Below are 9,431 nucleotides of genomic sequence, written 5' to 3'. Positions count from 1 at the left end.
TGATGTTGAAGATGATGGTGGAGATAATGTGGGAGATGATGCTGGAGACGACGCTGGTGGGGATTTTGGGGCTGGTGGAGATTCCGCAGGTGGGTCTGGAACTTCTCGAGTTAGGAGAACGAGGAAGCTGCATTTTGTTGGACCACCTCCAGAGCTTCCACCCGAATCTCGGGTTTTGATAAAGCCTAGTGGAAAGTGAGTGACATATCTTTGCTTAAATGTTATTGAAAGTTATGTTTTAATTTCTACATTGTTTTATGTTTGTAGGACTTGGATCGATGACTCGTTCACAGGCACAGGACACTACAGGCAGGTGAACATGGTCCTTGGTAATCTTGTCCGTCTGCACTGGCCTGGTCTTGTGACTTTGCCTACTGGCGAGTCTGTCCCCGCCACCACTTGGGAGCATTATCGCTATGGTGTCTGTAGAACGTTTGGCAACACACAGGCACTAGTTTGGGATGCATTCTGGGTATGAATTGTTTATACTATTTTAGTTATTCCATATTGTTTGCTTTTATGATAACACTATTTTTTTTTGCAGAAACGGTACAAGTTGTCGGACGATGGATCATATGATATGAACGCTCGTTACGTGTTTGAGTATAACGCGAACGATGTTGTTGCAGATGCAATGTACTATGCACGAATTCAGGCTATAAAGGCATGGTACAGAGCAAATGCTGATGATCGACCGATGCCAAATACCAAGGCTGAGTGGTCATCAATTTACTTGACGGATGAGCAATACCTAGAGGTAAACAGGTCGTTGCCTCTCATATCGCACGAAGCCATGTATTTGCTTGCTTTATTTAAAAAATTTCATGTAGGTGTCGGTGCCGTGGATGGCCACCCGATCAGACGGTTATCGGGCATTGTGCAGATGGTGGGCTTCCCCTGAGTTTCGTGCCATTTCCGAAAGGAACAGGGGAAACCGTGGGACTGAGTCGTTCCACAACTACGGCGGTGATGGTCATGTGCGCTTGGCTAAGCGAATGGTAAGTCACAGTTTGTCGTAACTTTGAATCACATAGAAATGTGTCATTATAACTTTTATGTACAGGAAGTCAAATCCGGCCGTACGCCCACGGATGTGGAGGTGTATATTCAAGGGCATAGGGGTTCTGATCCTCAGAATCCTGATGTGTTATGCACTCAGACGGCCACCGACCGTCTAGTGAGTTTTTGATACTCTATTATGTGTTTGATATTGTTTGCAAGGGCATAGGGGTTATGCACTTATATTTGATATTGTTTGCCTCCAGGCTTCGTATGGGCAGGAGATGGTTCAACGCCATGGGGAGGAGTACGATTGGAGGAGCCAGCCAATCGACCCTCAGGCAGCATATGCTAGCGCAGGAGGACAAGCCCATGGACGGTGAGATTATTTGATTTGGTTTTCAAAATTGTCATCATATGCTTGCGATTCAACTGAGCCATGAGTTACTATACTAAGTGCATGGTTCACTCTTGTAGGTTGGGTATTTTTGATTCTACGATTGATTCCAGAGAGCTGAGACGCCATGGACGACAATCCACATCGTCGTCTTCACAGTCGTCCCGTTCACGATCATCCGCCCATGAGATAGAGCTTGCAGTGTTGCGTCAACAGGCAGAGTACCATCAATCAGTCTTGAGGGAACAATTGGAGTACCAGAGGCAACAATCTGAATACCAGATACAACAAGCCGAGTATCAGAAGAAGAGGGATGAGTATTATGCAAGCCTCCAGGCCCAAAATCAAGCTCTTCTCTCGGTAAGTTGAAGTAACATTTTGTAGCTTATTTTGCAAAACACGTGATGTGTATCTTATTTGCTCAACAATGACTTGTATATAATTTGTAGCAACTAGCCCAACAAGCGGGCGTCCCGATGCCGACATATGGGATGCCGCCTCCGGACTTTGCACTGCCAATGCCAATGTTGGCGCCTCCACCTCCGCCTCCGTCACAATTCCCTATGGTATGTACACATATGCGTGTGTGACATGTTCATAGATGTCTTATGTGTTTAAATGAACAACTGAGTGGTTACTATTTCATGTGCTTGTGTTATAGGGATTTCAGACACCACCCGCTTCAGTTGCCGCACCTGGAGATGGGTCTGGTCAAGACGACACAACACATTCGTGGGTGAACAACCTTTTCAACACGCAGAGTCCAGCCGGAGGAGGTGGCGATGGATATGAGTGATAATGATGTAAAACACTTGTTGCAACCTTTCATGTGAAAGAATATCCGTCGAACAATGTTCATTTTGGATTTTGGACAACTATGTTGATGTAAACACTTGTTGCAACCATTTGGAACTATGTCGTTATGTTAAATTTGTGAATGTGATAACTTATGTGACTATATTTGTGAATGTGTATGAAAATTGTTTTGTATTTGCAAATGTTAGATTTTTTAAAATTCAGAATTTTGTGCAATTTCTGAAATATGTTATGTCCGACGGCCTAGCGTAAGCCGTCGGACATAAGGTATATGTTATGTCCGACGGCTTAAAACCGTCGGACGTAAGGTATATGTTATGTCCGACGACTTAAAACCGTCGGACATAACAACAGTGGGCCCACAGGCGACGCTTAAAACGGTTGTCACGCCTTACCTCCGACGGTCCGATGGGGCCGTCGGAGATAGCTTATGTCCGATGGCGGCCGTCGGACATAACGCTATTTTTGACGCCTTATCCCCGACGGCTTAAAACCGTCAGAGATAGGTTAATGCCGTCGGACATAACCTATCTCCGACGGTCCAAAGCTTATCTCTGACGGCTTTAGCCGTCGGAAGTTACTTCATTTACTGTAGTGCTAGCTTAAGATTTTTGGGGCCGAGCTCAACATCATACCTTACGCCGTTGAGCTAAGAATAACATCTATATAAGATTAAGATTATGTTTTGTGCTACGTGTTTACTGTTTAATAAGGATAAGCAGTCATTATCACCGCTATGGCTTCCGCCAACTTAAGCCATTGAACCTGCCCGAGCTGCACGAGAGCCAATTTCCACTTTCGTTATCGGTTTCCCTGTATTCAATTCCAAGCGAACCGGAACCATAAGCAGTCCTGCAATTTTTTCTTTTTCTAAAAAAGAATCTATTTGCACCGTTTTATTTTCAAAAGATTAATAAGTTATACATGTAACTTCTATATACAATATTTTATTAGGCTTAACTTATTACCACGATTTATATTTACATCTTTAACAATATAATATTATACAGAGCAGGAATTATTCGAGTTTTTATCATAACTTTTTAATACAATTTTTATGTGATTTCATAGAAAACTCAGCACAAAGGCTTTTTTCCATATTATTTTATGATAATAAATACCAGTGTAAATTTTCTGGCATATTTCTTATAATGATTCTATGAATAACATGCACATCAAAGTTACCATGACAAACTGTCTGGATAAAAACGGTATCAAAAAAATATAATAAAATAAATTTGTTATGCATCAAAGTTTTGTGCATAATTTTGTAGCTTTCTAAGAAACTATGTCGATAAGCTTGTTAAACTATACGTACAACTTTGTCATATGTAGTAGGTTATATGTATAAGTTATACACATATCCTTTGTCATGTTGAACCTATACCTATAAGTTATAGGTTGAAGTTTGTTCGGCAAATTATATGTTAAACTTATACGTATAGTTTTTTTTTTTTTGCTGAAAACAAAATATTACGGATACGGAGCATGTCTGATCGATCGTCCGATTTGAATTAGGTGAGTGAAGTCGGCATGAAAGCCGGCGGTTGCTGCTCCCAGCACACGCCACCGCTCGCTCGGCCGCCCTGACAAGCATCTGCAGCTCGCGATGCATGCATCTGACCTGAATTGCAACTTTGCCAGGGGACAATGCATCAAGATGCTTCTAAAATACAACTGCAACTCTGCCAGGGGATAATGAAAACAAGTTGGAGAAGCAATAAGATGGCATCTCTGCGCTACTGTGCCCCCGACGAGGGTGTGGGCGGTCATTGTTTAGCTACTACCTCTTACTCCTTACGAGTTCTGTGTGTGTGTGTGCGCTGACGGCACGAACTAGACAGTGGCCAGCCAACACCTGCTTGTGATCAAAAGGAAACCTCGACACCCCTGGGTTTAAGCCACAAACAACGCTGTCAGGGTTGACCAGCAGTGAGCCGAGACTCTGACCTTGCGAGAACTGACATGAGAAGCTCTGGGAACGAGTCTGCGCGCTGGTGGATTGACATCGGCATGGGAAATCAACGAAGAACAGGCCCAGGCCCAGCAGCAATTAGTTTTACGCCCACTTGCACGTACGCCGATTGCGAACCGCCCGGCCCGGCCCCTCCGAAGGAGTAGAGGAGATGCAGCAAGAATCAGGAATCCATCGTGGCTCTGGCTCCCTCCGTGTGAGCATGAGCACTCCGCCGGCGTCGCAACGCAAGGCTGTAAACGAACGCGTGGAGCACCACAACGCACAACCAGCACACGCCTTGGGATGATATACTTCATCACTGTCAGCAGAACAAGTGACGCTGGCGACGTTCATCGTTTGGTTTACACTGAATGGCACTAGACAATCGATTGGTCAGATTCAGAATATACGAACGCAACGCTACATACAGCTGTTTCCTTCTCTCAAGAGGCACTTCGAGTGATTCCGATCCTGGATCCGGTCGACTTCAGCTCTGTTTCTCAGACGGTTTGCATTGCTGTGCTGTGCTGCTGGCTCCTGGTAGGACACCAAGCTACCATAAAAAAGAAGAGAAAACTCTATCGCGGCCACGCCTGCCGATTCGCGCACGACATTCAAACTCACCCGTTGCTGGCGGCAGGCACCGCCGTCCCGCGCAAAACAATAATATTCAGCTGAACGCGGAGACGAAACAGACGGCGGCAGGTGCACGGTGCACACCGGCACGCCATCCATCACCAGCCGCAAGTCGTCGTCGCGTTGCATTGTTATTACTATTTCTTTCTTCTCTCCACTGCACCACCACCAGCGCCCCGCCCCCAGATCCCAGCGCGGCCAATGGCGCTCGAGTCAACTCCAGGGCCACGAACACAACCTCCCCCGGTCGCGGTCGGCCTTGCCTCCGCCACGCATCACGCCTCCCCGCCCGCCGAGCCAATGCCATGAGCGCGCCGCCGACCCACGGCCGCACCGATGCCGACGCGTCTCCCCCTCGCCGCCGTCCTGCTCCTCCTCCTCCTCGGCGCCGCCGCCCCGACCCCGGCGCGCGGCGGCAGGGTCGCCACGGAGCTCCTCGCCCCGGGCTTCACGGCGTCGTACCTGCTCTTCATCGACACCTACGGCGCGTTCCTCGCGTCGCGGAGCGGCGCGTTCCACGCCGTGGTGTACAACCCGGGGCAGCAGCAGGAGCGGTTCTACCTCGCCGTGCTCCACGCGCCGTCCAAGACCTGCGTCTGGGTCGCCAACCGCGCCGCGCCCATCACCGACCGCGCCGCCGCGCTGCAGCTCACGGCCAGCGGGATCTCCGCCGAGGACCCCAACGGCACCACCATCTGGTCCACGCCGCCGTTCGGGGAGCCAGTGGCTGCGCTCCGCCTCGACGACCACGGCAACCTCTCGCTGCTGGACGCGAGGAACGCCACGCTGTGGCAGTCCTTCGACCGGCCTACCGACTCGCTCCTGTCGTCGCAGCGGCTCCCCGCGGGGGCGTTCCTCGCGTCCGCCGCGTCCGGCTCCGACTTCTCCGAGGGGGCGTACCGGCTCAACGTGACGGCGGCCGACGCCGTGCTCACGTGGATGGGCTCCATGTACTGGCGGCTCTCGAACGACGCCAGCTCGACCGTGGAACGAAGCGGCACCGTCGCGTACATGGCCGTCAACGGCACCGGGCTGTACCTGCTCGCGGCGGACGGCGGGGTCGTAATCCGGGTCTCGTTGCCTGCAGCCGAGCTGCGAGTTGTTAGGCTGGGATATGACGGGAAGCTGCAGATCCAGAGCTTCGCGTCGGCGAACTCGTCTAAGTCGCCGATGGACGGCGGCTTCGTGGCGCCGAGCGATGCGTGCGCTCTGCCCCTCTCCTGTGGCGCGCTCGGGCTCTGCACGCCCAAGGGCTGCACTTGCCCGCCCTTGTTCGCGGCGTCGCACGACGCTGGTTGCACGCCGTCTGACGGCTCCACCCCGCTGTCCGTCTCCTCATGCGGCGGCGGCGGGAATAACAGCTCGCCGGTCTCGTACCTCAGCCTTGGCAGTGGCGTCGCGTACTTCGCTAACAAGCTGGCGCCACCGACCGTGTCCGGCGGCAACGTTTCTTCATGCCAGGCTCTCTGTACCAGCAACTGTTCCTGCCGCGGTTACTTCTACGACGACTCGTCCTTGTCCTGCTACTTGGTGAAGCACGAGCTCGGCTCCTTCATGAACGCTGACTCCACCAAAGGCTCCGACAAGCTCGGCTACATCAAGGTGCAGAGCTCGCAGCTATCGAGACCATCCAACAGTTCGTCCTCAAACAGCACCCTCATTGCCATCCTCCTCCCAACAATCGTCGTGTTTGTGCTCATCGTCGTCGTCAGCGCCACCGTGATCAGGGCGTGGCGTAAGGATGCGGGGCGCTCGTCGCGCTCTAGGGATCAGCAGCTCCGGCGGCAGCGCTCGCCGTCGGATTCAGCGCACCTGGTGCGGGATATTGACGATCAGGACGACGACATCGTCATCCCTGGCCTCCCGACAAGGTTCACGCACGAAGAGATCGAGGACATGACCAACAGCTACCGCATCAAGATCGGCGCCGGCGGGTTCGGCGCCGTGTACAAGGGCGAACTCCCGAACGGCTCGCAGGTGGCCGTGAAGAAGATCGAGGGCGTCGGGATGCAGGGCAAGCGCGAGTTCTGCACCGAGATCGCCGTCATTGGCAACATCCACCACGTCAACCTCGTCCGCCTCCGCGGCTTCTGCACCGAGGGCCAGCGCCGCCTCCTCGTGTACGAGTACATGAACCGCGGCTCCCTCGACAGGTCGCTGTTCAGGCCGACCGGCCCTCTGCTGGAGTGGAAGGAGCGGATGGACGTCGCCGTCGGGGCGGCGAGGGGGCTGGCGTACCTCCACTTCGGCTGCGACCAGAGGGTCATCCACTGCGACGTCAAGCCGGAGAACATCCTGCTCGCGGACGGCGGCCAGGTGAAGATCGCCGACTTCGGGCTCGCGAAATTCCTCACGCCGGAGCAGTCCGGCCTCTTCACGACGATGAGGGGCACCCGCGGGTACCTCGCGCCGGAGTGGCTCAGCAACGCGGCCATCACCGACCGCACCGACGTGTACAGCTTCGGAATGGTGCTCCTGGAGCTGGTGCGCGGCCGCAAGAACCGCAGCGAGCACGTAAGCGACGGCGGCGGCGAGGCCTCCAATTCCTCGAACGGGACAGCGGGCAGCTCGTCGCGCGGCGCGAAGAGCGACTATTTCCCGCTCGCCGCCCTGGAGGGGCACGAGGCCGGGCAGTACGCGGAGCTGGCTGACCCTCGGCTACAGGGGCGGGTGGCCGCCGACGAAGTGGAGAGAGTGGTGAAGGTGGCGCTGTGCTGCCTCCACGAGGACCCACACCTGCGGCCGAGCATGGCGGTCGTGGTCGGCATGCTGGAGGGCACCATAGCGCTGTGGGAGCCAAAGATGCAGTCGCTTGGGTTCCTCCGACTGTATGGCCGGGGGTTTTCTGGGCCAGCGGACGGCGACATGAATCTGAAGCATATGGCGTCCCCCATGGACCGGTCAGGGACGACGACGACGACGTCAACGACGATGAGCGGGTGGCCGTCGTACCTGTCGTCATCTCAGCTCTCCGGGCCGAGATAGCGAAGAATGGACACGGGATTCTTTCTAGCTTAGAGTGTACTGCGACGAATCCATTCTTGATTTTGTTCTGGTAGTAGAACAAAGGAAATTATCTTTGTATCTACGAGGTATTTGGTCCAAATCACCACGATTTTGTTGCATTCCTTTTGGTGGATTGGCTTTTCCATTGGAATGGATGGTGGAGAAGCTGAAATCCGTTGATGTTGTACGCAAAGGTTTTTGCACGTCCACCTTTTCAACTCGTTTCGGATCTGAACATTCGAATCTCTAGCGCAACTTATAATATGTTTGAAATAACCCAAGTTTCTTAAAAAACACGTTGCTTGCAAATAGTCCCTTATTATTTCCTCGCTTCAACAGACCTCGTTCGGAACAAATACAGTGGAAGGGTGGCTTCACAGTTCGGTAATCACGCGCTGTTTAAGTTTGAAATACGATGGCTCATTAGAGACGGATTTCATGATCTTCGATTTGGCAACTAGAAACTAGGGATGACACATCCAAGAAAAAATGACAGAGTAAAATTAGATCCCTTCATCAATACCTACGGGGTTAGGCTAAGAACACCGTTGAACAATTAAAAAGTAGAAATCTCAACTTACTCATATGCTTTATTAGTTGGACAAAAAGATGAACCGGTCAACTAGTGCTACAAGATCCAACAACTATATGTGATACGCTAGAAACTCTCCAATCGCACCCAAAAGATGAACTGCAAGATGGAAATGAGTGAATTGTGTTTCTTTAGTCCTAATAGGTGTTCTCAAGTGTTAGAAATGAAGGGATACTAGCCAAGGTTGGACAAAAGGGTCTATTTATAGCCCAAGTCGAAATCCAACCATTATCTCTTGAAGGGCTGAAATTAGAGGCATCAAACATGTCTATTGCACTATCAATTCCTGCACGAGACACATCCAGTGCCTTCACAATGACTATATTCTCAACTGGTATAAACTAGTTGTTAATTATGCCATATATCCGGTGCACTCACCAGATAGGCCACTAGACACGTTTGGTGCATATTAGACCAAAGAGTTCAATTTACATGCTCTCTCTAAGAGAAACAACTATTATATAATTAGACCTTCGGTTCAAGCATGCAAGCGAGCCTCCTATATGTTAGATCATGATCGAACCCTAGATATAGATGTAGTTCGTTAGGTGTGTTTTTTTATAAGTCTACATAAGTTATGGCAGAAGTGTTTAAGTGTTAAATGTGATATATGATTGAATCAGTATCTAACGGACCAAGAGCCTCACTTATAGGGTGTTTGGTTTGAGGAATAAGCTAGTCCACCATCTTCTCACTTCTCACTTTTTTTGTTTGATTTGTGGAATGGAATGGGTTGATCCATCACCACCTTATTTCTTATAGTTAATAATAACATGAGGAATGAGGTCATCCCACCAAATTTGAGGAATAAACTCATGATGAACCACATCATATTAGATGGAGTGATTACACAAACCAAACACCCCTTAGGCAATCTCTAGCAGGCCGTGTAAAAGATCGTGCAAAGTACTGTTTTGTAACGTAGATTACACTATTTCTAGAGTGATGTTTGAAATAATGAGCGAGATTGCATTTAAAGCCACATTGCTGTTAGAGATGGCTAAACGGGCCGCCCGGCCCGGCCCGGC

General features: G+C 50.8%; 1 protein-coding gene across 1 annotated transcript; it reads left to right on the top strand.

The window, feature by feature from the left end:
• Nucleotides 1-4,713: 4,713 nt before the first annotated feature.
• Nucleotides 4,714-8,048, top strand: LOC103627787 (G-type lectin S-receptor-like serine/threonine-protein kinase At5g35370). Its single transcript, XM_008648088.4, has one exon. It carries the CDS (start codon nt 5,142-5,144, stop codon nt 7,788-7,790), a length of 2,649 nt encoding a protein of 882 aa, XP_008646310.1. The 5' UTR covers nt 4,714-5,141; the 3' UTR covers nt 7,791-8,048.
• Nucleotides 8,049-9,431: the final 1,383 nt, after the last annotated feature.

Source organism: Zea mays, chromosome 5 (genome assembly GCF_902167145.1).
Source record: "Zea mays cultivar B73 chromosome 5, Zm-B73-REFERENCE-NAM-5.0, whole genome shotgun sequence".
NCBI classification, from domain to species: domain Eukaryota; kingdom Viridiplantae; phylum Streptophyta; class Magnoliopsida; order Poales; family Poaceae; genus Zea; species Zea mays.
Note: the sequence above shows the minus strand (reverse complement) of the source record. Positions and strands in the feature narration are given on the sequence as shown.